Here is a 27,873-nt window from a genome sequence, read left to right as displayed (position 1 = left end):
GGACACAGAGTAAAGGCAAACTCTTTTATTTCTGTTTTAGAGAAGCAATCACCTTCTTCTCCCCACTTGGAAGCCCAGGGCGACGCCGGGTCAAGAAGGCGCGGACAGAAGGGGCATCGCCACCATCAATTGCTGAGGAGAGGAAAGGGAGAGGGTTCAGGACCCAGGAGTCCTGGCCCCCACGTCTCCGCTTCCCCGAACCACCCCCCACCCCAGGTACCCTTCTCTTCCGGTGGAAGGCCGCCTTGCTCTCAGCAGAGTTGATCCGCAGGGGGATGTAGGCATCCAGATGGTACAGCTGCTGGGGGCCCCCCATCACCAGGCGGTTCTCCCCAATCTCCAGCGACAGCCCTAGAGCTCCATCCTGGGGATAGACTGCAATCAGCCCCCCCTTCCCTTCTGGCAACAGGACACAGGATGATGAAAACATGGGCCGAGAGAGCAGGCTCACGTGCTGGGAGACCATATTTAAAGGGTCTAACCTTCCAGGGAAAAGGGGCGGGGGGCACGGTAATTACAGTTCTCCACGCTGGGTCACTTACGATGCCCTGGGTACCCTTGGGACAGCACCGGAAGTGGGCCCGAGGGCCCTAAACTCAGACGGCAGCACTAACGGGCTGGCAACCAGCCCAGGCCACTCTCCCTCCCACACCCCAACCTCATTCTCCAGCTCAGGTCGAGGGTACACCCACCAGCTTGGGGAGGTCAATTTCCGCCAAAAGGAGGTCAGGGGCTTCCAGCCAGAGGTTCAGGTGAGGCTTCTCAGGGCTGAGGACGAACAAGAGCCAGAACTGAGGAGAGCCCCAGGTCCTCGGGGGCTGCTGCCCCTGCCTGGCATGTGGCTCCCTCCTTTCTCGCCAGCATGCGGCCTCGGGGTGGTCTGGGGGTTCCCAGAGCCCCAGGACACCGCCCCGTTGGGGAGGGAGGGATGGCAAAGAGCAGTGGGGGACAGGAGAGAGGGACCCAGGACAGCCCACCTTTCCGCGGGCCTCAAGGAGTCAGCGGTAAACACGTTCCCCAGCTCCTGGATCGGAGGACGCTGGCGGGAGCGGATATTTTGTTGGGAGATGGAGCCCATAAAAGGCCGGTTCTTCAACAGGCGCCACTCTGCGGGGAGAGGGAGGGAGGGCGGGTCAAGGTCACAGGGTAAGGGTTCCCTTCCCTCCTCGAAGCGCCAGGGGGGGCGGCTAGCACCGGGAGAGCTTCCCGGGAGGGGAGAATGGTGGAGGTGGCCAGGGACCTGACCACACCCCCAGGCTTAGCTTCAGGAAGCGCGCCCACCTTGTCCCCACCTTCCCGGAGTATTAGCCAATAAAATCTGATCCTCAGAGATGCTTCAGACTCCAGGCTCCCACGCTGTCCAGACCCCGCCCTTTACCTAGATTACGGGCCAGGGCCCGGTCCACAGGCACTAACACACACCCCACACACCCCGGGGAGCCTCGCACTGTCCCCAGGATCGCAGCCTAGAGGCTAAGCCATTAGCCACACTCGCCCGCCTCTCCCAAGGGCGGCCCCCACGCTGCCCGGGCCCCCTCACCTGGACTCAGCTGCAGGCTGTATTTGTCCTCCAGGCCCTCCCTGGCGATGGTGATCACCAGCTCGCGCAGGAAATCGCTGTTCTAGGACAGAGCGGGGAGCAGGGCTGCGGGAGGGCTCGAGGGTAAAGGGAGCGGCCCCTGCCCAGGCCTCACCCGCAGCCACGCCCCCAACCTGCATCCTCCGGTAGAAGTCGCTGTTGACAGCCACGTCGTAGGCGGTGCAACCCTGGCCTTCTGCGGGGAGAGAAAGGGGTGAGGCCCCCCGCCCTCGGGGCAGCCCCACGGCTCAGACAGGCAAGGAGAAAGCACTAAAGCAGCGGTTCTCAACCTGTGGGTCGCGACCCCTTTGGCGGTCGAACGACCCTTTCACAGGGGTCGCCTAGGACCATCGGAAAACACATAAGTAATTACATACTGTTTTTGTGATGAATCACTATGCTTTATGTTCCATTTGTAACAATGAAAATACATCCTGCAGATCAGATATTTACATGACGATTCATAACAGTAGCAACATTACAGTGATGAAGTAGCAACGAACATAATTTATGGTTGGGGGTCACCACCACATGGGGAGCTGTATTAAAGGGTCGCGGCATCAGGAAGGTTGAGAACCGCTGAGTTGGGACCATTAAAGAAAAAAAGGAAGCAGCTCCGTGCTGGCTGCCCCTGGCCTGGCCCCAGGGGAGGGAACATGGGGCTAATATCAGGCTTTGTCGGGGGCGAAAGGCTGTGGGGCTGTGATATCCGGGGAATCTTCTCTGTCTTGACCCGATGAACCCCTCCGGTTCCTTCTCATCTTAAGTTGGACATTTCCTCCTCCAGGAAGCCCTCCATGACCGACCCTGACCCTGACCCTTCGATGTGGGCCAACCGCCCCCTCCGGCGCAGCAAGAATCACACAGTATTGAAACCCCAAGTTCTGGGTTTGATAAGTCCCTACTCCCTGGGGCACCACCCAAAACGTGGTCCCAGGAGGCTTCAGGGGACATATGTGAATTGAACAAGCAAGGACATAGAGACAGAAATGCCACAGAGACAGAGGTGAGAGGGGCAGAGGGACAGAGACAGGGGACAGGATGAAGGAGAAAACAGAGATGAGGGTGAGAGCTGGCCTGGGCCTCGATCCAGAAGATGGGCTAATAAAGCACCTGCCTGCCCGCCCTCGCCCTGGAGGGAGGCAAAGAGAAGTGCCAGCCTGGCCAGGTGGGCAGAACCAGGACTGCCCCAGGCGGCCGCTGCAGCAGGCCCAGGAGGCTAGGGGTATGCCTGGGGGAAGGGATCAGATCAGGGGGTTTCTAGGTCCTGCAGGAGGAGAGTTTTGGGCCCTGGATTCTGGGGTCCTGGGGAAGGAAGGACCTAGGGGGCCGGGGTCCTGGGTCCCCCAAGGGTACTGACTTGCATCGAGTTCGGCATGAGGCTCTCCCAGACTCATGGGGATGCGAAACCCGGCTTGGTCCTCCTCCAGCATTTGAAGCAGCTGGTCCTCGGTCATGTCAGCCGGGGGAGGGATGGAGGGAGAGTGGCAGATGTTGATGAAAACCTTCCCTTCGGATGAATTGGTCTTTACGCAGAAGCCTGGTGGGAATGGGTTGGTCCTGACCATGTCTCCATGTGGGTCTTGATTTCCATCCGTCCTCTCCCCAGTCTGTCCTTCTTTCCATCGGTCCCCTTCCTTGAGTCTCAGTCCTCCACTTTCTGGTTCTGTCCCCCTCCCCACGCCTGGGACCTCTGACTCTCTTTCCATCTTGGAGTCTCTGTCCCCCTAGTCACTCCCATCCCCCCCCCCCCCTCCTCTCTTTGGCTCTCCCTCTGGATCTCTGTTCACTTCCCCACCGAGGCTTCTAAACCCTCTTATGATGTCCCTTTCCTCCCTCCTCTGTGTCCTTTGACCCCAGTGTCTCTCCACTTCTCCCTGGGAACCGCTCACTCTCTTTGGGTTTCTGCCTTCCTCACCTGGTTGCGGTTGGATCTGTGTTGATTCTGGTCTGCTCGTCTGGGCCTGCTGGAGCTCCTTGGAGGCCTGGGTGAAGGAACATGACTTCCAGGCTTGGCGTCTGTGCTATCAGACCCGCATTTGTTGCTCAAATGTTTACTGAGCAATGTTTAGGGATATGAGCCAAGCAGGGAATAAGACATATTATGTCCCTGTCCTCCTCTGAGGAACCCAAAGAACAACCCCAGTTTTACTCCCATTTATTCCAGAGCCTAGCAAACTTGGAGTTAACCAACTACAATTCCCAGAAGCCCTGTTGCCTCTCTAGTGCATTCTGGGAACCGCAATCCCATCTCAGGGGAAAAAAAAAAAAAAAAAGAATCCCCCAAATAACCAGGGACACAGGAGTCCTTGGTCAGTGCGCACCTGCAGCAGCAGCTCCTGGAAACGCGCAGTCTCGGCGCCCATGGCCTCCGCCTCGTTCAGCTCCGGCACCAGCAGCTTCAAGTCCGCCATGGCCCCGGAGAAGAGACCTAGGCGTCCCCAGCAACGCCGACGTAGGGGAGCCTTTGCTGGGATCGGAACTCTGGGGCCGGCTTCCCGGGCCCTCAACAGACTCCGACACCCACTGTTGTATATGAGAATCGAGGAATCTGGCCGGAGGCTACAGTTCCATTCAGATCAGGTACCGTCGTCAAATCTGTTGGGGGACAGTATCTCTCGATGCTCCAACACGCCGTATGTTTAAATGACAGCCACTCTTCCGGTCTCTGTGCAACAGAAATTTGAGTTCGCCACACTTCCGACTCCCTCAGCGCTCGTACCTAAACCAGCAACCGCGCTACTGACCAATCAGAGTCTAAGTACGAGGCCACGCCTCCTCTCACCTCAACCAATCAAAACTAGATTCTGAGGCTGATTCCCTTAATGCCACACTTCCGCTGTCGTTTAAAGGCAAACTTCCCCTTCCTTCCCGACAGCTTCCTCAGGCCAGGTTACGGGCAGTCAAACCCTCATTTCAGTGTCCATCCTAAGATTCCCTTCTGATCTCCGAACTATGGCTTCGCCCCACAGCTAGACTCGATTCTCTAGCAAATGTATTTCGGGCCGAAAGCTGCAGTTTTGTGAACAGGGTGGTGGAAAGACACGCCAACACGGCCACCCTTCTAAATCTGGAACTCTCCGTTTTTTGCAAGGCGCACACAATTTCTCTTCCGTCCCCCCCACTGTGAGGACTGCGCATGCTCCGAACTACGTGGGCGGGGTCGCCGGGTCCTAAGGTTGGGTCACGTTCTATCATCTCCTGCGGCCCGCCCTTTGCCCTGGAGGCGGCGGCCCCGCCCTTCGGACCTCGAAGTTCCCTCGGGTAGAGCGCCCGGCAGTTGGTGGAAAGCGGTCTGGACGGGTGATGGCTGCCACGCGCGCGGGGTCCCGCACCCGAGAGATCTTCGCCACGCTGGAGTACGGACCCGCGCCGGAGAGCCACGCATGCGCGCTGGTGAGGGCCTGCGGGCCGGCGCTGCCCCTCCCTTCCTCCCTTCCTCCCTCCCTCTCTCCCCCCTCCACCCGCGCGGGTTCTGCGCGCTGACTCCCGTGATCCTCCGCGGCAGCTCCGCGACTCCGCACCTCTTTGCTTCTGTGATTCCCGGCGCCCCTGGACCAGCTTCCCGGGAGCTTTTGCGGTTGTGCCTCTCAGCCCTTTAGCGGGTCCTCGTGCCTCACGGCCCGAGCTCGAGGCGGTGTTTTCCCGCTTCCTCAGACCCGCCCCACCCGGAGGGGTGCGACTGGTTCTTCGGAGCCACATCAGAACCTCCAGGGAACCTCTGAACCCCGTAGACTTCCCAGGGTTCCTGAGAACATCCTGTGCCTCCATGGTCCTCCAGGGCACCCCGAGAGTTCTCATGGGGCTCCCCTAATCACTCGGACCCTCCGTGGAGTCCCCGTGAGTCCTCAGGCTCCTCTGTACTTGTGTGGCTTCGGTGATCTCGGGGGGCTCTCGGAACCCCGGAATCCATCAGAACTCCTCGTTACCTACAGCCCCTCAGCGTGCCCTCATGGCCCCCCCGTGGTCCCTCGCCACCTCTGGGGGTGTCGCGTGGGCCCCCCGTGAGTCCTCGGGGCCGCTGAAAATGCTGATGGTGCTCCATGACCCTCAAATTCCCTGGGACTCCTGTGATCCCTCAGGCTCTGTGGTTCTCAACCTTCCTGATGCCGCGACCCTTTACTACAGTTCCTCATGTGGTGGTGACCCCCGACCAGAAAATTATTTTCGTTGCTACTTCATCACTGTAATTTTGCTACTGTTATGAATCGTCATGTAAATATCTGGTATGCAGGATGTCTTTTCAGGGGTCGCGACCCACAGGTTGAGAACCGCTGCCTCTGAGCCTCCCATAACGTTTTGGAGGTTCTCGCAGATAAGTAAGGGGCCTCGAATTTTCCGTAATGGCCCAGGCCCCTCAGAATCCCCCCCCATGGAGCCAGGTCACCCCCAAGGGCCCTCTCGCACCCAGTCGAGGAGCTTGGGCTTCTGCAGGGGGAGGGGAGGAGGGTGGACGAAGAACCCACGTCCAGGATGCGCGCTGCGCCTGCGCAGGCTGTGGAGGGACAGGAGGGGATGAGGCCGCGGTGCAGGAGCAGCAGGCTTCGGGGAACTGAGGGGCGAGGACAGCACTTGGGGTCTGGCCCTGTGGCGAGGTGGACTGTCCCCCACCCCATGGTGAACCCTGGAGGAGCAAGCTTCCGGGGAAAGATGCTGAGCTGAGTTGTCACCTGTTGTCCAACGTGTGCACGAGTCAAAGGCCACTTTGGGCCGGGCTGGTGTGGCTCTGATTGAGTGTTTCCCACTCAAGGGCACATGCCCGGGTTGCGGGCCTGATCCCCAGCAGGGGGCGTGCAGGAGGCAGCCGATCAGTGATTCTCTCTCATCATTGATGCTTCTATCTCTCCCTCTCCCTTCCTCTCTGAAATCAATAAGAATATGTATATTTTTGAAAAATACCACTTTGAGCCTCAGGTCTAGAGGCAGGGACCTGGGAGGCATCAATGTCAAAAAGAACCGAACCCTAGCCAGTTTGGTTCAGTGGATAGAGGGTGGGCCTGTGAACTGAAAGGTCCCAGGTTCGATTCTGGTCAAGGGCACATGCCGGGGTTGTGGACTCGATCCCTAGTGGGGGACTTGCAGGAGGCAGCCGATCCATGATTCTCTCTCATCATGGATGTTTCTATCTCTCTCCCTCTCCTTTCCTCTCTGAAATCAATAAAAATATATATATATTTAAAAATCAACATAAATGTATAGAAAAAAAGATAACGGAACCCTGGGAGAGACAAGATCTAGATATATAGTGTAGGCGCAGATAAAAGGACCTGTGGCCCTGGTTTGGCTCAGTGGATGGAGCGACGGCCTGCGGACTGAAGGGTCCCAGGTTCGATTCCGGTCAAGGGCACATGCCTGGCTTGTGGGCTGATCCCCAGTAGGGGGCGTGCGGGAGGCAGCCAATCAATGATTCTCTCTCATCATTGATGTTTCTTTCCCTCTCTCCCTTCCTCTCTGAAATCAATAAAAATACATTTAAAAAATAAATAAAAGGAGCTGTGACAGTGTGCAGAGAACCCCCACACTTGGAGGGTGGGAGTGGAATGTCGCGAAATAGCAATGTGCTAAAAGCTCCTAGTTATCCTATTTATTGGATGCTTTCTCTGTGACCCTCTGTGCTCAGCATACTTGCGTGGACTCTCCCAGGACCACCGTGGGAGGGGTCATTGTGGTTATTATCTTAGTGAGAGCGCAGAGAGGCTTGGAGAAGTAAGTCATTTTTGCCCGTGGTCAGCACAGCTGAAAAGGGGAAGCTGAACTTTCAACCAATCAAGAATTTAAATTAAATACAAGAGAAAAGGAGGAAGCTGAGATTTGAACCCGAGCCCTCAGATTCCAGCGCCTGTGGTGCCCCCACCTTGCCCCAGACCAAGGTCTCAGCCTTAGGGTCTGTTGGCCAGACTCGGCCAATAAACATGTTTTCTTTGGCCGATGTTTATTGGTAAAAAATGTGAATTTGTTGACAACTAACTCCATGTAAACATCCGGGATTCCAGCTTCTCTTGAAAATAAAATCCCCCAATTTGGCAACCTTTGGCTCACGTTTCCTGACAAAAATCATCTGGCTCCGTTAGCGACAGTTTGTCTTGTTAGACAAGTGGCGAGTTCCCAGTCTCCCCCAGGCCCTCTTCTCACACTATCGAGGTCTGCGGGGACCCTATGGACATTCTTTTAGGATTTTGTTTTTCTTTGGGGGGAAATTTTGCAAAATTCCAGGGTACTTAATATTGTGAACTCTCATGCATCCCTCACTGCGCTTCAACAATGATTAGCATTTGGTCCAGTTGTTGTCTCCCTGTGTGTTCTCTTTTTCTGGAGTGATTCCAATCCCATGGCCTAGCCGGTGTGGTTCAATGGTTAGAGAGTCAGCCCGCCCACGGGAGGGTCTCGGGTTCAATTCCGGTCAAGGGCACGTACCTGGGTTTCCGGTTCAGCCCCCGCCCTCCTTCCGAGCCCGTGTAGGAGGCAACCAGTCAATGTGTCTCTCTCGCATGGATGTCTCTCTCTCTTTCTCTCTCTCTCCCCTCCCCCCTCCCGCCCCTTCCACTCTCTCTAAGAATCAATGGAAAAAATACCCTCCAGTGAGCATTAACAACAAAAAATTAAATCCCAGATGTCATATTACTTTCCCATAAATATTTGAGTCCTCATTTCTAACACATAAGGACTCCTGTACCATAACCACCCTGCCATCTGCACACTCAGCATTAACAGTCCTACTTTAATATCATCTGATGCCCAGCTCGTGCTCAGATACCCTCAACTATGTCAAAAGTGTCTTTCTCCCTCCCCCCCCCCGCCCTTCCCCAGCCTCTGGAGGGATTTGAATTAGGAACTTCCTGTTGACCATTTGACTTTAAAGAAAAAGGAGAAGGGCCAGTGGGCAGGGGAAGAGACAAGTCAGGAGACTGAGGCACTGGGGGTGATAAGAGAGAAGTTTGTAGAAGGGAAAAGTGGGAAGCGTGTCATGGATTTAGCAAGGATTTGGGGAAGACGGGACCAGGGACAGAGAGAAACGTGAAGCTGCTATGGAGCTGCAATAAAATTAATAGAGCCCTAACCGGTTTGGCTCAGTGGATAGAGCGTCGGCCTGCGGACTGATGAGTCAGGGCTTCGATTCTGGTCAAGGGCATGTACCTTGGTTGCGGGCACATCCCCAGTAGGGGGCGTGCAGGAGGTGGCTGCGATGTTTCTCTCTCGTCGATGTTTCTAGCTCTCTATCCCTCTCCCTACCTCTCTGTAAAAAATCAATAAAATATATTTAATCTTTAAGATAAAAGTAAACTGTAATTAAAAAAAAAAGAATTCCAAAACTGAAAAAAAAATATTTTTTAAAAATAATAATAATAAATAAAAATAATAGGAAGGTACAAGTACTGCTGCTTTGGTATCTGACACGGATGATTCATCCTCACATGCTTCTGAGGTGGGGAGTTGTCCTTGCCGCCACCTTCCAGATGCTCACTGAGCGGAGGCCACGGCCGGATCTGGCCAAGGCTGCACCATGAGTAAGGCTGGCCATGCCTGCACCTGGCACCGGAGCCAGGATTCAAACCTGGCCGTGGCCCTCGCTCCAGGGACCCCACCCTGGGCTGCCCCTCTGCAAAGCCCATATGCTACGCCTTGGGCTCAGTTAGACGTGCCACGGCCAAATAAACCGCGCCTGGCAGGGCAGCATCCAGTCTGTCTTCGGGATTCGGGGTCCCACACTCACCCCCCAAACGCTGACAGCTGAGATGGAGGGAACACAGGAACCACCTGGCTTAGAAGTCACATGGTCCCATGGGCATCGCTTCCAGGTGTACAAACAAAACGTGCACAGGGACATCTCCACCAGCACCATTCACAATAGCCAGAGAGCGGAAACGGCCCGCATGCCCAGCACCCGAGGACCAGCTAAACAAAATGTGGTCTGTCCCGATAATGAGTACCTTACAGCCATAAAAAGAAATGAGGTGCTCACACAGGATATGGCATGGACGGGTCTTGAACACGCCATGCCAATCATAACATTAAAAAGAAGAAAAGAAAAAACCATGCCAAGTGAAAGAAGCCAGCCACAAAAAGCCGTTTAGTGTAGGATTCCATGGACGTGAACTGCCCAGAATAGCAAATCCATTGAGACAGAGGGCTGATTAGCCGTTACCAAGGTTTGGGCGCAATGGGGAAGGGAGAGCGACTGCTTAGCAGTGGTTCTCAACCTTCCTAATGCCGCGACCCCTTAATACAGTTCCTCATGTTGTGGTGACCCCCAATGTCATTGTTACAAATTGAACATAAAGCATAGTGATTCATCACAAAAACAGCATGTAATTATATATGTGCTTTCCGATGGTCTTAGGCGACCCCTGTGAAAGGGTCGTTCGACCCCCAAAGGGGTCGCGGCCCACAGGTTGAGAACCGCTGGCTTAATGGCTGCGGAGCTGTCTTTTGGGGGTGATGAAATGTTCAGGAATTAGAAAGTGGTAATAGTTGCACAATACTGTGAATTTACTAAATGCCGCTGAACTGTACGCTTTAAAATGGTTCAAATGTTGAGTGTGTTATGTGTCTGTTATGTTTATGTCTATTTTCCACCTACACAGGAAAAGAATTAGCTGGTGGGGCGAAGGGGGGAGGTGTCCCCCTCCCAGAGCACACTGGGCAGGGGTCGCGCTCCTTGAGCTGCCTCCCAGACCCCTTTCCAAACTCTCCCCCTTCCCAGGCCTGGCTGGACACCCAGGATCGGTGCTTGGGCCACTATGTAAGTGGAAAATGGTTAAAGCCGGAAAACAGGAAGTCAGTGCCTTGCCAGGATCCCATCACAGGTAGGAGGCGTCCCCTGGTCATTAGGGGAGGGAGAGGCACCCATGCCCCCGGCCATACCCAACACAGACACCCTAATGTCTTTGCTCAGGGCCTGATGGGGGGAGGAGGCTGAGAGTTTGGGCTCCTCCTGATCCTGGTTTTTCTAATATGGTCTCAAGTCCCCGTGGACACTTTTCTGAGTCACCATCTACTAAAGATCCCTCCCTTAGCTTTGCGCAGTGGCAGTATCGTAGCCAATGAGGTTTATCTGAGGCGCGATTATTGCTAAAAAAAAATTAAAATAAAATAAAATCCCTTCCTTGAATGCGGAGGTCCTCGGAGCAAGGACCAATGGATTTATCCCCATTTGTCAGATGACAGACCTGAGACCCGCAGCAGGGCCGGGGACCAGCTTTACTGCCCGCTCCCAGTCCCCGGAAATCTTAGCCCCCCGCGGTTCTGACACAGTTTACCCCCTCTTCAATCTGGGTCCCCCCCCTTGTCTCCCCAGGAGAGAACTTGGCCACTTGCCTCCAGGCACAGGCTGAGGATGTGGCTGCAGCCGCAGAGGCAGCCAGGGCCGCGTTGGAGAACTGGATTGGACTCCCCGGAGCCGCTCGGGCCAAGCACCTGACCAGGTGATGCAGTTGAGGTGTGGACCCAGGGAGCGGGGGAAGGACTGAGAACAAAGACCCTGGTTCCCAACATCCCACGGAATTCATTGGCCGCTAAGGTTCATGTTCCCAGCATGCCTTTTGGCCTTTAGTCCCATCTATGGGGACTATAATGACAAAACCTCTATTTCCCCCCGAAAGAATATCCTTGGGGCTCATCGGGACTGGTGGGGCCCCAAAGTGCATTTCCCAGCATCCTCCTGGGGCAGCTAGAGACAGAGATTCCATTTCCCAAAATGTGTGAGGTTAGAGGTAAGCCCAGCATCTCCAGGGCTACAGGTGGCCAAAATCTTTGCACAGCAGCCTCGGGATTTGTTTCCTGGACTACGTTTCCCATCAGTCTCTAGTGTTCTTACCCCTGGTAAAGGGGGATGTCCCAGGGTTCGTGGGGAATATTGTAGTTCAGGTAAATGGGGTGTGTTTCAAGACCCTTTCAGGTTGAGGGGCACTGGGAATGACCGGCCCCCTTGCTTTCTGCACAGGCTGGCCAAGATGATCCAGAAGCACCAGCGGCTGCTGTGGACCCTGGAGTCCCTGGTTACTGGGCGGGCTGTTCGAGAGGTTCGAGACAGGGATGTCCCGCTGGCCCAGCAGCTGCTCCAGTACCATGCAATTCAGGCACACATCCAGGAGGAGGCGCTGGCAGGCTGGGAGCCCATGGGTGAGAAGCATGAGTCCGGGCCCCCAGCCCCCTCTTCCATCAGGGCCCACCAGTGCCTGTCCCAGTCACCTCATTTGTTCTCGCAGGAGTAATTGGTCTCATCTTGCCACCCACATTCTCCTTCCTGGAGATGATGTGGAGGATTTGCCCCGCCCTGGCTGTGGGTAAGTGATGGGCTGGGTGCCTGGACCCCTGGGTCTGAGGGAGGAGGGGCTGGGGGCCTGGACCCCTGGGTCTGAGGGAGGAGGGGCTGGGGGCCTGGACCCCTGGGTCTGAGGGAGGAGGGGCTGGGGCCTGGACTCTTGAGTCTTTGAGTTGCCCGCCTTCCCTAGGCTGCACTGTGGTGGTCCTCGTGCCCCCGGCCTCCCCAACACCCCTCCTCCTGGCCCAGCTGGCAGGGGAACTGGGCCACTTCCCAGGAATCCTCAACGTGATCAGTGGCCCTGCCTCCCTGGGGCCTGTCCTGGCCTCCCAGCCCGGGGTCCAGAAGGTGGCCTTCTGCGGAGCCATCGAGGTACCTTCAGGGCGAGGAGGGCGACAGGGCAGGGCTGGGGTCCAGAAGGTTTTCCCCCTCTGAACCCCGTGGGGTGTGGGGTTCCCCCAGGAAGGACGTGTCCTTCGGCGCACCCTGGCGGGCGTGGGTCCAGAGCTGGGCCTGGCGCTGGGGACCGAATCGCTGCTGCTGCTGACGGAGGCGGCAGATGTGGACTCGGCCGTGGAGGGCGTCGTGGACGCAGCCTGGTCGGACCGCAGCCCGGTGAGCCCCTCGCGCCAGTGTCCCCTGATGTCCTGAGGGCTGTGCCTGTCTGTCTCCAGACCTTGGGGCCCCGTGTCTGTTCAGTTTTCAGTCCTTGGTGTCTTCACACCAGCGCGTGTGGGAATCATCACCTCCGATTTCCGGATCTCCCTGCCCGGCTCTCCTGGTCTGTCAGGGCCCGGCCTGTCTCTTGCTCCCTAGGACCCCTCACTGTTCTGAGTGTTCGTGCCCCTGGTTTCCCAACCTCTGTCTTTACTCTGAAATGACCAGCTTTCTGGAACTCCACCTTCTGCCTGGGGTCCGGGGCCTCGGACAGCCTCCAGGGTCCTTGGCCACTTCTCCCTGACCCTCCTTCGATCTCTGCATGTGTGTCCCTGAGTCTCAGCCCTCTGTGGGGGCCTGTCCCCCCACATGGCCCCTGACATCCCTTTCCCTAACAGGGGGGCCTCAGGCTTCTCGTCCAGGAGTCCGTGTGGGACGAGGCAATGAGGCGGCTCCGGGTGCGGATGGCGCGGCTCCGGGGAGGCCGAGGGCTCGACGGGGCCGTGGACATGGGGGCCCGAGGGGCTGCTGCACATGAGCTGGCCCAGCGGTTTGTGCGTGAGGCCCAGAGCCAGGGCGCACAGGTGAGCCGGGGTGCAGGCTGCAGGGTGCTGGGGGAGGAGGGACCCGGGTCTGAGGGAGGAGGTGCTGGGGGCCTGGGCTTCTGGGTTCCGGGGGAGGAGGGACCTGGGAGTGGACTTCTACTAGTAGATCTGTTTCGTTCTCCCAGGTGTTCCAGGCTGGCGATGTGCCCCTAGACAGCCCGTTCTTCCCCCCAACCTTGGTCTCTGACCTGCCCCCCTCCTCCCCGTGTGCCCGGGCAGAGGTAAGCCCCTTCGTGTCCAAGAGATCCTACTCCACCCACCCATCTGCCCCCAGACATGGGCCACAGCAGAGGCCCTGGTGGCCCCTTGGCCTGGGTCTGGGGCTGCTGACTACTGGACGCTGGTCCCCTAGTGGGGGCGGGCATAGGGGGGCGGGGTTGGCAGGCTGCTTGAACTCACTGTCACCTTCCAGGTACCGTGGCCTCTGGTCGTGGCCTCCCCATTCCGCACGGCCAAGGAGGCACTGGCCGTGGCCAACGGGACGCCCCGAGGAGGCAGTGCCAGTGTGTGGAGTGAGAGGCTGGGGCAGGCCCTGGAGCTGGGCTACGGGTCAGTGGCACCCACCGGGCACAGGCAGCGGCCTGTGGGGAGGGCCCGCGCTTCCATCTTCACGCCTCTGTTTCTGACTCTCCACCCCCCCAACTCCCTGCTTTGCTCTCTGATGCCCCGTCTCCCCACAGGCTCCGGGTGGGCACAGTCTGGATCAACGCCCACGGCCTCAGAGACCCTGCGGTGCCCACGGGTGGCTGCAAGGAGAGTGGGTCTTCCTGGCACGGGGGCCTAGATGTGAGTGTCCCCTCCCGCCCGCCACCATCGGCACCCTCTCTCAGCCTTGTGCCCGCCTTGCACCCTCCCAGCACTGTCCCTCTCACAGGGCCTGTATGAGTACCTGCGGCCCGCGGGGACCCCTGCCCGGCTGCCCTACCTTTCTGAGAATCTGAACTATGACACCTTTGGCCTTACCGTGCCCTCAGCCCTCCCGGCTGGGCCTGAAACAGGTCCCAGGTGAGCTGTTCCAGGGCCCACGACTCCCAGAATCCTGTGGGGGAGGAGGGGCAGGCTCCCTTGGACTGAAGCGGGTGAGCTAGAGCCCTGGAAGGGTCCCAGGCCCCACCCAGATCTGCATTCTAGGTCTTACGGCCTCACACCCACCGTCCAGGCCTGAGGAGAGCCTCAGCCCTGCTGAACGGAGGTCTGGGGTCCCCCAGTGTCTTGTGGGGCCAAGAATTGGGGGTTACCCAGAAGCTCATGGGAGCTGGAGTGGTCCATTCAGGGGGCTGGCGCAGGGGCTCTGATTAACACCTTGGCCCCAAGACCCACCCTCACACCTCACCCTACTGCAGCCCAGCACCCCCCTACGGGCTCTTCGTGGGGGGCCGTTTCCAGGCGCCTGGGGCCCGGAGCTCCAGGCCCATCCACGACTCGCAGGGCAATCTCCATGGCTACGTGGCCGAGGGCGGAGCCAAGGACATCCGGGTGGCTGTGGAGGCCGCCCACCAGGCTGCCCCTGGGTAAGTGGGGTCTCGGCAACACCCAGGCCCTGTGAGGCATCAAAGGGGGACCCCCAGGGCTGAGGGGCTGTGGGGTTAGCTCCCACGGCTGACGGAATAGGGGTGTGGTTGGCCCCTCTCTTCCTGGGGGCGGCTGAGCTATCGGGCCTGGACCCCCAGGGTAAGGGCCGTGGACAGAGGAGGGGCATCTGGGAAGAGCCAGGGCCAGGAGACCAGCCCCCGATGTTCACTGTCCGCCCGCAGCTGGATGGGCCAGTCCCCGGGGGCCCGGGCAGCCCTGCTGTTGGCACTGGCAGCCGCCCTGGAGCGCCGGGAGCCCACCCTGTCCTTGAGGCTGGAGAGGCACGGAGTGGAGCTCAAGGCCGCCCAGGCGGAGGTGGAGCTGAGCGTGACGCGGCTCCGGGCCTGGGGGGCCCGCGCCCAGGCCCAGAGCCACAGCCTGCAGGTGAGCGGGCCTGTGGGAGGGCAGACAGAGCGGGCGGTGTGGAGCGGGGTCGGAACAAAGGCTCTGGAGTGAGCCACACCTGGGGCCCAAGCTGTGATCACCAGCAAGTACCTTGGCCTCCGTACCTCAATTTTCTCATCCGTATAATGGGCATGGGGCCTACCTCAGATTAGTGTTTCAAATTGTTAGTAACCCATAAAGTCAATTGAGTGGGTTGTAACCATGATTTTCTTTTTTTAAAAAAATATATTTTATTAATTTTTCAAAGGGAGGAAGGGAGAGGGATAGAGAGCCAGAAACATCGATAAAAGAAAAACATGATCAGCTGCCTCCTGCACACCTCCTACTGGGGATGTACCCGCAACCCAGGTACATGCCCTTGACGGGAATCGAACCCGGGACCCTTCAGTCCGCAGGCCGAAGCTCTATCTCCTGAGCCAAACTGGTTAGGGCTGATTTTCTTTCTTTTTTTAAATATATTTCATTGATTTTTTACAGAGAGGAAGGGAGAGAAATAGAGAGTTAGAAACATCTATCAGCTGCCTCCTGCACATCTCCCACTGGGGATGTGCCCACAACCTGGGCATGTGCCCTTGACCGGAATCGAACCCAGGACCTTTCAGTCCGCAGGCCGACGCTCTATCCACTGAGCCAAACCAGTTTCGGCTGATTTTCTTTTTTATTTGGTAGTTTTTATTTTTGTTTTTGAACTTTTATTGAATTTATTGGGGTGGTTAACAAAATGATACAGGTTTCAGGTGCCCAGTTCCACTACACGTCATCTGTGCACCGCCCCTCCCCCAGCACTCCCCACGCTGTTTTCCATGTCCATGAGTTCTTTCTCTTTTTTTTTTTTTTCTCTCAATCCCTCCTTCCTCTCACTCAGCTCCCCGACCCGGACAGCTGTCAGCCTGGCTCTAGCCATGAGTCTGTCTCTATTTTGCTTGTTCATTTATTTCATTAGATTCCATTAGGGTGAAGTCATATGGTATTTGTCTCTCTCTGACTGGCTTATTTCACTCAGCATAACACTCTCAGGTCTGTCTGTGCTCCGCAGTCTTTGAGGGTTTTTAAAGTGTGGCTTTAGTTGGGGTACAGAATACAGATAGCAAACTGTGCCTTCTCAGGCCTGCGTTTTGGTGAAGTTTGACAAATACGTACAGTTGCATCATCACGATCAGGACAGATGTTCACCTCCCCAAAGGGCTTCTCCCTCCTCGTCCCCTTCCCCCACTGCAAGTGCTTGGCAACCACTACACTTTCTGTCCTTTCCGTTTTCTTCAAGAGCGCAAATGCAGTCATACTGTGTATTGCAGGTGTGTCAAACTCAGAGCTAACACGGGCCAAATAAGCAAGGTGTAAGTGTCTGTGGGCCGCAAAAAAACAAAAGCTTCACTTTTTAAAAAAATATATATTTTATTGATTTTTTTACAAAGAGGAAGGGAGAGGGATAGAGAGTTAGAAACATCGATGAGAGAGAAACATTGATCAGCTGCCTCCTGCACGCCCCCCACTAGGGACGTGCCTCAACCAAGGTACATGCCCTTGACCGGAATCGAACCTGGGACCCTTCAGTCCCCAGGCCGACACTCTTTCTAGCCACTGAGCCAAACCGGTCAGGGCCAAAAGCTTCACTTTTCACAGAAACGTAGGTTTATTTCGGTAGACATGCTGAATAGAAAGGGCTGAAATAAATGAGTCATCGTTAACATAAAATAACATTTTATTAAAAATTAATAGTTTTTCTTGAACATTAACTCACCAGACATTGCAGAACTGCATGAATTAATAAGCGTGACGCAAATAAACCTATTTTTCTTGTTCTCCAAAAGCGAAATATTTCCTGTTGCGCAAACCAAACAAGTCAGTCCAAGAGTAATGACGGCAATTGGCTGCTAAGATATTCCCTGGTAGTACTAGTGGAGAGAAATGGTGCACCTGCATCTAAGGCGCGTAAGGGAAACGAATGCAACACGATCATAGTCATCAGTCATTAGCGACCATTGTAGGGCGTTATTCGTAACTAGAGGCCCGGTGCACGGGATGTGTGCATGGGTAGGGTTCCTAGGCCTTGCTGGCTGCCAGCCAGGGCCTTCCTTCATTCCGTGCCAGCCCCTCCTTGGTGGTCAGCGCACATCGTAGTGAGCGATCAAACTCCCCGTCTCCCAGTCGAACTCCTGAGGGGACGCTTTGCATATCAGCCTCTTATATATGTAGATTATGTACAACAGGATATTGTAAAAACTAAGTTATGAAATTTTTATTAAAACGTTTCTTACATGCGGCCCACGGGCCTCGAGTTTGACATGCTTGGTGTAGTGTTTGATGTCTGGCTTCTTTCATTGCTTTTAAGATGTATCCTTATTGCATCTATCAATACATTCCTTTTTATTGCTGAGTAGCGGTATCTTACGTGCATGCCCTATCTGTTCCTGCATTTACCAGTGGCTAGGAAGCTGGGCTTTTCTAGGCTTTAGCTGTTGAGTAAGTAGTTTGCATACATGCCTTTGTGTGAACATGTTTTTATGGCTCTTGGGTAAATACCTAGAAATCAGATTGCCAGATGGTGCGATAAGTGCATACTCAATTTCACAAGAAACTGCCAAACAGGTTTTCAAAGTACCATTTCGCTATCCCACCGGCAGTATGTGTTTCAGTTTCTCTACCTCCTCGCCAACATTTTAGATATCAATCTTTACTTAAAAATTTAGCCATTTTACCTGGCCAGCATGGCTCAGTGGTTGAATGTCGACCTATGAACCAGGAGGTCACGGTTTGATTCCTAGTCTGGGCACATGCCCAGGTTGTGGGCTCCATCCCCAGTGGGGGATGTGCAGTAGGCAGCCGATCGATGATGCTCTCTCATCATTGATGTTTCTATCTCTCTCTCCATCTCCCTTCCTCTGAAATAAAAAAATATATATTTTTAAAAAGATTTAGCCATTTAAAAAAATATATGCTTTTGTTGAGCCCAGCCGGTGTGGCTCAGTGGTTGAGCATCGACTCATGAACCAGGAGGTGACTGGTGTGATTCCCAGCCAGGGCACATGCCCAGGTTGCAGGCTCAGTCCCCAATAGGTGGCATGCAGGTGGCAGCCAATCAGTGATGCTTCTCTCTCATCGATATTTCTATCTCTCTATCCCTCTCCTTTCCTCTCTCTGTAAAAAATCCGTAAAAACATAATTTTGAGAGAGAGAGGAAAGAAGAGGGAGAGGGAGAGAAACATCAATGTGAGAGAGAAACAGATCCGTCGCCTCCCACATGCACCCTGACCCCGACAAAACAAATTCTTTAAAACAAACAAAAAAACAATAAAACTAATTCTAAAAGCTGAGGATGTTACCAGTTCCTTCAAAGAGCTATGAATGGCAGACGAGCCATGAAAAGCTGTTCAGCGTCACTAAAGAGTAATCATAAGTGAAATGCAAACTGCACCCTGGCCGGGTCGCCCGGTTAGTTAGAGCACCATCCAGTGCCCCAGGGTTTCGGGTTCGATCTTGATCAGGGCACATATAAGAAGCAACAGTGGCCGAAACCTGTTTGGCTCAGTGGATAGAGCGTCGGCCTGCGGACTGAGAGGTCCCGGGTTCGATTCCGGTCAAGGGCATGTACCTGGGTTGCGGGCACATCCCCAGTGGGAGATGTGCAGGAGGCAGCTGATCGATGTTTCTCTCTCATCAATGTTTCTGACTCTCTATCTCTCTCCCTTCCTCTCTGTAAAAAATCAATAAAATATATATATATTAAAAAAAAAGAAGCAACAGTGAATGCATAAGTAGAACAACGAATTGATGTTTCTCTCCCTTTTTCTCTCTCTCTCTCAAATCAGTTAAAAAATGCAAAATGGAGCCACAATGAGGCGTAACCACATACCTAGGAAACTGGCTAAAATTTCAGCCCTGGCCAGTGTGGCTCGGTGGGTTGGAGAGTCCACCCATAAACCAGACGGTGGCAGCTTGGTTTCCAGTCAGGGTGCAGGTTCAATCCCCGGCTGGGCCACGTCTGGGAGGCAGCCAATCCGTGTTTCTCTATCTCTTTCTCTTACATATAACCCAGCCATGATTCCTAGGTATTTACCTCAATAAATTTAATTTCTAGTTTTTTTAAAAAATATTTTAGAGGAAGGGAGGGGAGAGGTGAAACATTGATGTGAGTTTGAAACATCGATTGGCTGCCTCCTGCACGCCCCCTAACAGGAATGAAGCCAACAACCCAGGCATGTATCCCGACCGGGAATTGAACCAGCAACCTTTCAGTGCACAGACGGGTGACGCCCAACCAACTAAGACACATGGGCCTGGGCAGATTTTTGGTTTTGGGGTTTTTTTTAGAGAAATATCACTTTGTTGTTGCACTTATTTTTGGGGGGCGGGGGGGCGGTGAGGCTATTAAATTTTATTTCCATTGTGATAATAATTTAGAATTATAACACTACGCTTTAAGGTTGAGTACACTTTTTTCCAATTAAACATTTATTCTTAATTATACTAGTAGTTTACACACAGCTCTATATTAGTTTCAGCTCTACAACATAGTGATTCAGCATTTATATACCTTACAAAGTGATCACTGCAATAAATCTAGTAACCATCTGTCACCATACATAGGTATTACAATAATATTATGACCTCGTGGCTAGGCGGGCCAGGATATTCTAAATTTCTAAAAACTTCTGTTCCCTATACTGTACATCACATCCCTGTGACTTAATTTATAACTGGAAATTTGTATTTCTTTTTTTTTATTATTAAATCTTTATTGTTCAGATTATTACAATTGTTTCTCTTTTTTCCCCCCATAGCTCCCCTCCACCCGGTTCCTACCCCCCCCTCTGCCCTCACTCCCCCCCCTCCACTGTCCTCATCCATAGGTGTATGATTTTTGTCCAGTCTCTTCCCGCATCCCCCACACCCCTTTCCCCCCCGAAGAATAGTCAGTCCACTCCCTTTCTATGCCCCTGATTCTATTATATTCACCAGTTTATTCTGTTTATCAGATTATTTATTCACTTGATTTTTAGATTCACTTGTTGATAGATATGTATTTGTTGTTCATAATTTTTGTTGTTGTTGTTCATAATTTTTATCGTCACCTTTTTCTTCTTCTTAAAGGACACCTTTCAGCATTTCATATAATACTGGTTTGGTGGTGATGAACTCCTTCAGCTTTTCCTTATCTGTGAAGCTCTTTATCTGACCTTCAATTTTGAATGATAGCTTTGCTGGATAAAGTAATCTTGGTTGTAGGTTCTTGCTATTCATCACTTTGAATATTTCTTGCCAGTCTCTTCTGGCCTGCAAAGTTTCTGTTGAGAAATCAGCTGACTGTATGGGTACTCCCTTTTAGGTAACTGACTTTTTTTCTCTTGCTGCTTTTAAGATTCTCTCTTTGTCTTTTGCTCTTGGCATTTTAATTATGATGTGTCTTGGTGTGGTCCTCTTTGGATTCCTTTTGTTTGGGGTTCTCTGCGCTTCCTGGATTTGTAAGTCTATTTCTTTCACCAGGTAGGGGAAGTTTTCTGTCATTATTTCTTCAAATAGGTTTTCAATATCTTGCTCTCTCTCTTCTTCTGGCACCCCATAATTTGGATGTTGGTACGCTTGAAGTTGTCCCAGAGGCTCCTTACACTATCTTCATATTTTTGGATTCTTTTTTCTTTTTGTTTTTCCGGTTGGGTGTTTTTTGCTTCTTCGTATTTCAGATCTTAGACTTGATTCTTGCGATCCTCTAGTCTGCTGTTGGATCTCTGTATAATATTCTTTATTTCAGTCAGTGTATGTTTAATTTCTAGTTGGTCCTTTTTCATATCCTTGAGGGTCTCACTAGATTTATGGAGGGTCTCACTAAATTTATCGGCGGTTTCTAGAAAATTCTTGAAAAACCTTATTTATTTTTTTAAAAATATATTTTATTGATTTTTTACAGAGAGGAAGGGAGAGAGATAGAGAGTTAGAAACACTGATCAGCTGCCTCCTGCACATCCCCCACTGGGGACGCGCCCGCAACCCAGGTACATGCCCTTGACCGGAATCAAACCTGGGACCCTTCAGTCCACAGGCCGACGCTCTATCCACTGAGCCAAACCGGTTTTGGCTTGAAAAACCTTATAACCATGGTTTTGAACTCTATATCCAGTAGTTTGCTTTCCTCCATTTCTGTCATTTGTGATCTGTTTCTTTGTCTCCGCATTTTGGCTGCTTCCCTGTGTTGATAGAGTGGCTTTGTGTGCTAGGTGTCCTATAGGGCCCAGTGGCTCAGCCTCCCCAATTACCTGAGGTGGACACTCTTGGTGCACCCCTTTGTGGGCTTTGTGCACAGTCTTGTTGTAGTTAAGCCTTGATTGTTGTTGGTATCACTGGGAGGAATTGACCTCCAGGCCAATTGGCTAATCAGCTGTGTCTATGGTGGGAGAACTTCTGTGCTGGAGACACCCTTATGGGGCAAGACTTGCTTCAGTGGGGCTTTGGTGCTCTCTGAGTCTGCCCCCTGAGTGTGTCCCTTATGGATCTGAGGAGTTGTAATCTGGATGGTCCCACTCTGACCACTGGGTACACTGGCTCTTGGATCTCTAAGGAGGTGCTAATTTAGCCTCTGCCTGAGGCTACCCAGCAGGAGCTATGGAGAGATTCCTCTTCTTTTTTGGGGGTTTGGAGGTGACCAGATGAGGCCAGCTGTGAAGCAATGCAAGCTGCTGTGGGGCCTTGGGCCTTCTTTTGAATGTTCTGGGTCTCTCTGACCCAGCTGCAATTAGGTAATTTTATATTGTACATGGCCAAGTCATTCACACACAAAAGCCTCTGTGCAAGCTGGGGTGGGGCGGGGTCTCAGGGAATCAACAGGGCTGAGCAACAGCTATGGCTGGTCCTTAGCTCTGCCCTAAGAGGCCCCGCGTCTCGGTGTCCGGGTAATCGCTGCAAGCACCTCTGAGAGAAAGCCGCCCTCGAGTTCCAACCGATGCCAGACAGTCCAGTTTCTCCCCGTATGAGTCTGGGTCCCCAGAGACTCGCCTGGAACTGGAGTTCAGAGCCATCAGGAGCTTGAGACTCCCTCCCGATTGAAAAAGACACTGGCGTCCTCTGTTGCCAGCCCTTTCCACGTGTGTGCACCTCCGTACCTCTGCACTGTACTTCCGCACCTCCTGAGTCTCAGTGTGCTTTTCTCTTTCCTTCTAGTTGTAGAATTTCCACTCAGCCAGCCTTCCTGTGGTTCTGGATGGTGTCCGCTTTGTCTTTTAGTTGTACTTTGAAGTGGTTGTGCGAGGCAGCAATTTTAGGTGTTTACACCTATGCCACCATCTTGGCTTCTCCTTGTTGCACTTATTGATGCATTCATTGGGTGATTACTTGTATGTGCCCTGACTGGGGATTGAACCCGAAACCTTGACCTATCAGGATGATGCTCTAACCACTGAGCAACCCAGCAAGGGCTAATTTCTAGATTTTTAGAGAAAGTGAAAGCGTATATCCACACCATGACTTACACACAAATGTTCATAGCAGCAGCATTCGTAGTAGCCAAAAACTCCAAACAACCCAGATATCCCTCAGTAGGTTGGTAGATAAACAAAATATGATACATCCTTTCAACGGACTCCTACTTGGTAATCAGAGGAAATGAACATGCCACAGCATGAATGAACCTCCAACTGACTGCTGAGTGAGGAAGTCAGATTAAAAAAGAGCCCTAGCCGGTTTGGCTCAGTAGAAAGAGCGTCGGCCCGTGGACTGAAAGTCCTGGGTTCGATTCTGGTCAAGGGCACATGCCTGGGTTGTGGGCTCAATCCCCATTAGGGCATGCAGGAGGCAGCCAGTCAATGAGTTTCTCTCATCATTGATGTTTCCATCTCTCTCTCCCTCTCCCTTCCTCTCTGAAATCAATAAAAATATATATTTTTTAAAAAGTGTAGCTGGCCGGTATGCCTCAGTGGTTGAGCATTGACCTATGAACCAGGAGGTTAAGGTTACATTCCGGTCAGGGCACATGCCAGGTTGCGGGCTTGATCCCCGTGTGGGGCGTGCAGGACTCAGCCGATCAATGATTCTGTCATCATTGATCTTTCTATCTCTCTTCCCCTCTCCTTTTCTCTCTGAAATCAATAAAAGTATATTTTAAAAAAAAAGATACTATAGCCCTAGCCAGTTTGGCTCGGTGGATAGAGCGTCGGCCTGCGGACTGAATGGCCCCAGATCCGATTCCAGTAAAAGGGCACATGCCTGGGTTGCGGGCTCCATCCCCAGTAGAGGGCGTGCAGGAGGCAGCCGATCAGCGATTCTCTCTCATCATTGATGTTTCTCTCTCTCTCTCCCTCTTCCTCTCTGAAATCAATAAAATATAGTGAAAGAAAAAAAAAAAGTATAGAGCCCTGGCCCGTGTTTCTAAATGGTTAGAGCATCACCCACACACCAAAGGGTTGAGGGATCGATTCTTAGTCAAGGGCATGTGCCTGAGTTGCAGGTTTGACCCCCAGTCCAGTCAAGGTCTGTGTAGGAGGCAACCAATTGATGTGTCTCTCACATCGGTGTTTCTCTCTCTACCTCACCCCCCTTCCACACTCTGTAAAAATCAGTGGACAAAATATCCTTGGGTGAGGATTAACAAAACAAAAAAAGAGAGTAGACTGTAATTCCGTATCTAGAAAATACCAGTTCATCTATAGTGAGAGAAAGCAGGTCAGTGGTTGTCTGAGGACAGAGAGTAGGGATTGGAGAGAAGAAACACAAGGAAATTTGGGGGGTGAAGTTCATGATCTTTTCTTTTAATCTTCACCTAAGGATATGTTTTGTTTTGTTTTTTATTTAAAAATATATTTTATTGATTTTTTACAGCGAGGAAGGGAGAGGGATAGAGAGTTAGAAACATCAATTAGAGAAGCATCGATCAGCTGCCTCCTGCACACCCCCTACTGGGGATGTGCCAGAAACCAAGGTACATGCCCTTGACCGGAATCGAACCTGGGACCCTTCAGTCTGCAGGCTGACGCTCTATCCACTGAGCCACACCAGTTAGGGCCTGAGGATATGGTTATTGACTTTAGAGACAGGGAGAGAGAAACATCAGTCTCACACAAGGTGACCGGGGATTGAACCAGCAACCTAGGTATGTGCCCCAAAGCGGGGATTAATCCAGAAATCTTTTGGTGTAGGGGTGAACCAACTTAGCCACCCAGCCAGGGCGAAGTCCATGATCATGATTGTGGTGATGGTTTCATGGGTGTATTTTTATGTTGAAACTTATCAAAACCCTGGCCATGTGACTCCGTTGATTTGAGCATTGTCCCCTATACCAAAAAGGTTGTGGGTTCAATCCCCGGTTAGGGCACTTATGGGAAGTAACTGATCAATGTTTCTCTCTCTCTCCCTTCTTCTCTCTAAAAACCAATAAAAATATATCTTCAGGTGTGGATTAAAAACAAAATCAAATTGTATCCTTTAAAATGTGTGCAGGGTAATGAATATCAATTATGAAGGGTTTTTTTTAATGTACAAACACACACACAGACAAACCCATGGGCCAAGTTCTGATCCCTCTACACACATTAGCTCATTTCTTTTTTTTTTTTAATTTTTTTTTTTTCCAATAACTAACAGCTGCTTGTTAGTCTTTGCCAGGCAGCTGTTAAAGGGTGGGTGGAAGGACACCCGTGACCCTAACTGGGAAAACTCAAATTAAGCCTTTAAGTACAAGCAAATTTAGAGCTCTTTTAAGTGTCCAAAGCTATTAATTAGTTTAATTGACACATTAAACTAATTTTGAATTAACATATTTGAATAACCAAGAACTAAAATGTTCACATTTTTCTAGTACAAAAAAATTAAATTTGCTTTAGTGATAAAAGAGCTCTGTCAATGTACACAAACTGTATACTTCAGACATTCAGAAAAATGTGAGCAGAAGGCTTATCAAAAGATATTTAATACAATTAGGTTTCAACAACCCTTGGTGGTCCTCATCTACACAGAAGCTCATTTCATTTTTTTTTTTTTTAAATATATTTTATTGATTTTTTACAGAGAGAAAGGGAGAGAGATAGAGAGTTAGAAACATCGATGAGAGAGAAACATCGATCAGCTGCCTCCTGCACATCTCCTACTGGGGATATGCCCGCAACCCAGGTACACGCCCTTGACCGGAATCGAACCTGGGACCCTTCAGTCCGCAGACCGACGCTCTATCCACTGAGCCAAACCGGTTTCGGCAGCTCATTTCATTTTAACAACAAGTCTCTGAGGTCGGTTCTATTACCATCCTCATTTGAAAGCTGGGAAACTAAGGCCCAGAGAGGTGAAGCAACTCACTTGAGGTCACACAGCTGATGAGTGGTGGAGCTGGGACTTGAACCCAGGCCATCTGGCTCTGAACCATCACTTGGTTCTATTATTGTTGGAGTTGTTATGAAGCAGCAGAGATGGGGATGTGAGGAGGGAAGAAAGGGGCAGGTGATGGAGATGGCCTGGGAGGTAGTCAGGTACCCCCGCCCCGCCTTTGACCTCCCACCTGTCCCTGCAGGTAGCTGAGCTGAGAGGCCCTGTGCTCCGACTCCGGGAGCCACTGGGGGTCCTGGCTATTGTGTGTCCGGACAAGTGGCCCCTGCTTGCCTTTGTGTCCCTGCTGGCCCCTGCCTTGGCCCATGGCAACACCGTGGTTTTGGTGCCCAGCGAGACCTGTCCCATCCCCGCCTTGGAGGTCTGCCAGGTACAGTCGCCTGCCTGCTGCTGTTCCCAGCAGCCCCTGGGGCTCCAGACAGATGAAAGGCACCCCAAGGCCTACAGGAGTTCCGTTCCCACCCTCACCCCTTGGTAACCATGGTAACCCCTGTCCAGGAATCCAAGCCTTCACTCCTCTAGATCCAGGGACCATGTTCTTCAGACCACAAGCCTTCACCAGTCGTGCCCTGGCCCAGTCCTTCTGGGAGCCCCATGCCATTCCCCCAGATGCTCACTCCCTGCCCCCACGGCCTCCGGGGTCTCACATCCTTCCCTCCCAACCCCGGGTGGCCACTCTCTCCCTCCCCTAGGATATGGCCACCTTGTTGCCAGCCGGCCTGGTGAACGTGGTGACAGGAGATCGGGACCACCTCACCCGCTGCCTGGCTTTGCACCAGGACGTCCAGGCCCTGTGGTACTTCGGATCTGCCCAGGTACCCTTTGTTTTACATCTCCTGGGAGCCTGGCTCTGCCCCCTTAAAACTCCTGTTGCTAAGGGGAAGAAACACCTTGGCAACCATGTTCTGCAGGCTTTCCCCTTCAGAGCCCTGGTTGCTAAGGAAGAGGATTGCTTAGCAACAAGGGCCTGAGATCTTGCCCGGCCCAAAGACCTAATCTTACTGGACAGCCCCTTTCTAAAGACCATACCCTAGCAACAGAGTGATAAGCCATAGCCCACCCTCTTTAAACCTTGTCAACAGAAACCTCAGGCCCCATTTGAACGTGGGCTGCTGACGGGGAGGAAGTTCCCCAGCCACAAAGGTCAGCCCCGTTTCCCCAGCATCCGCAAGGCTTGCTTGCCAGAAGCTGAGCTTATAGCAACAGGGCGTAGGTCAAGCCTCCACGCCCCCCCTCAGTAGTATCCGTGCTGCCAAGGAAGCAGCTGCTTATCAAACAAGCCGGAGGACACGCTGATCCCCCTGTCTCCATGCCAGGGCTCCCAGTTTGTGGAATGGGCCTCGGCAGGAAACCTGAAGCCCGTGTGGGTGGACAGGGGCTGCCCCCGGGCCTGGGATCAGGAGGCCGAAGGAGCAGGCCCAGAGCTAGAGCTTCGGGCAGCACGGACCAAGGCCCTGTGGCTGCCCATGGGCGACTGACACCTGAGTCCACTCCATCTTGGACGAAGAAGAGTTGGACCACCAACAGGCTCCAGATGCCTGGACCTTTCCACTTCCTTTGATGTCCGTGCCCTCAAATAAATTCTGACCAACCCTGGCTGTGCTTCTGAGGGAGAGAGCGGGCAGTAGCTCTGGGTCTGTTGGGGTTACTTTCGTTCTGTGACTCAGCAGCCTAGCGATCTGGCTCCGGTACAGCATAGTGTTTGTGAAACAGATAAAGGGGCCTCTGAGAAGCCCGGGACAGGACCGCGGGGGCTCTTGTTCCTCCTGGTCTTGTCCATCAAGCAGAGTAGCTCTGGGGAATAGAGCGCCCAGGTGAGCGCTTGTGCCAATTTCCTTGGTGTAAATGCTCCCACCCACCTCCAGGTGATGGAACAGCCGGCTGACAGGATTCCTGAATTTTACCAGCGCCCATGAGCAGCTCGAGCCTACCGCTGTGTGGAATTCTTTTTGATGCAAAGGACCCACTCACACTAGCTCAGGATGAGAGGGAATTTTCTGGAAGGCCACAGAGGCATCTTAGGGAAGACAGGACGACACACACCCGAGGCCCCAGGTCCTGGGAACCTGAATGCAGGTGCTTTTGTGAGCCACCTGATCTCTCAGGACTTGTATCTGCCTATCTGCTTTGTTCAAATTTTTTAAAAATATATATATATATATTTTTTAAATATATTTTATTGATTTTTTACAGAGAGGAAGGGAGAGATAGTTAGAAACATCGATGAGAGAGAAACATCAATCAGCTGCCTCCTGCACACTCCCTACTGGGGACGTGCCCGCAGCCAAGGTACACGCCCTTGACTGGAATCGAACCTGGGCCCCTTCAGTCCGCAGGCCGACGCTCTATCCACTGAGCCAAACCGGCTAGGGCTTGTTCAGATCTTTGTAGCCATGTGACTTTAGGAAAGCTTTGTGGCCGCTCTGAGCCTGGTTCCTTATCTGTAAAAAGGGCTAATAGTTACAGTCTGTTGGGTTGACTCTGTGATGAGT

General features: G+C 52.7%; 2 protein-coding genes and 1 pseudogene across 4 annotated transcripts; 2 read left to right on the top strand and 1 right to left on the bottom strand.

Annotated features, from left to right (window-relative positions):
• Positions 1-10: 10 nt before the first annotated feature.
• On the bottom strand, positions 11-4,967 carry PIH1D1 (PIH1 domain containing 1). Its single transcript, XM_036307084.1, has 10 exons — positions 4,828-4,967; positions 3,904-4,247; positions 3,498-3,564; positions 2,940-3,119; positions 1,714-1,775; positions 1,541-1,622; positions 978-1,107; positions 693-768; positions 221-364; positions 11-132 (listed from the first exon to the last, which is right to left on the bottom strand). Exons 2-10 carry the CDS (start codon positions 3,991-3,993, stop codon positions 91-93), a joined length of 873 nt encoding a protein of 290 aa, XP_036162977.1. The 5' UTR covers positions 3,994-4,247; positions 4,828-4,967; the 3' UTR covers positions 11-90.
• On the top strand, positions 4,843-27,517 carry ALDH16A1 (aldehyde dehydrogenase 16 family member A1). Of its 3 annotated transcripts, none has more exons than XM_036307080.1 (17): positions 4,843-4,975; positions 10,281-10,383; positions 10,875-11,001; positions 11,520-11,698; positions 11,785-11,862; positions 12,031-12,212; positions 12,303-12,455; positions 12,896-13,081; positions 13,228-13,323; positions 13,515-13,651; positions 13,783-13,888; positions 13,977-14,107; positions 14,446-14,613; positions 14,857-15,058; positions 25,566-25,751; positions 26,074-26,196; positions 27,247-27,517. In XM_036307080.1, the coding sequence occupies exons 1-17, from the start codon at positions 4,886-4,888 to the stop codon at positions 27,295-27,297; spliced, it is 2,298 nt and encodes a 765-aa protein (XP_036162973.1). In that variant the 5' UTR covers positions 4,843-4,885; the 3' UTR covers positions 27,298-27,517. The 3 variants fall into 3 exon arrangements, with proteins under 3 accessions (XP_036162973.1, XP_036162972.1, XP_036162974.1); XM_036307079.1 differs by lacking the exon at positions 27,247-27,517 and adding an exon at positions 26,698-26,977; XM_036307081.1 differs by lacking the exons at positions 25,566-25,751; positions 27,247-27,517 and adding an exon at positions 26,698-26,977.
• On the top strand, positions 10,592-10,743 carry LOC118655451 (annotated as a pseudogene).
• Positions 27,518-27,873: the final 356 nt, after the last annotated feature.

This window comes from Myotis myotis, unplaced genomic scaffold, assembly GCF_014108235.1.
Source record: "Myotis myotis isolate mMyoMyo1 unplaced genomic scaffold, mMyoMyo1.p scaffold_m19_p_45, whole genome shotgun sequence".
Taxonomy (NCBI): Eukaryota; Metazoa; Chordata; class Mammalia; order Chiroptera; family Vespertilionidae; genus Myotis; species Myotis myotis.
Note: the sequence above shows the minus strand (reverse complement) of the source record. Positions and strands in the feature narration are given on the sequence as shown.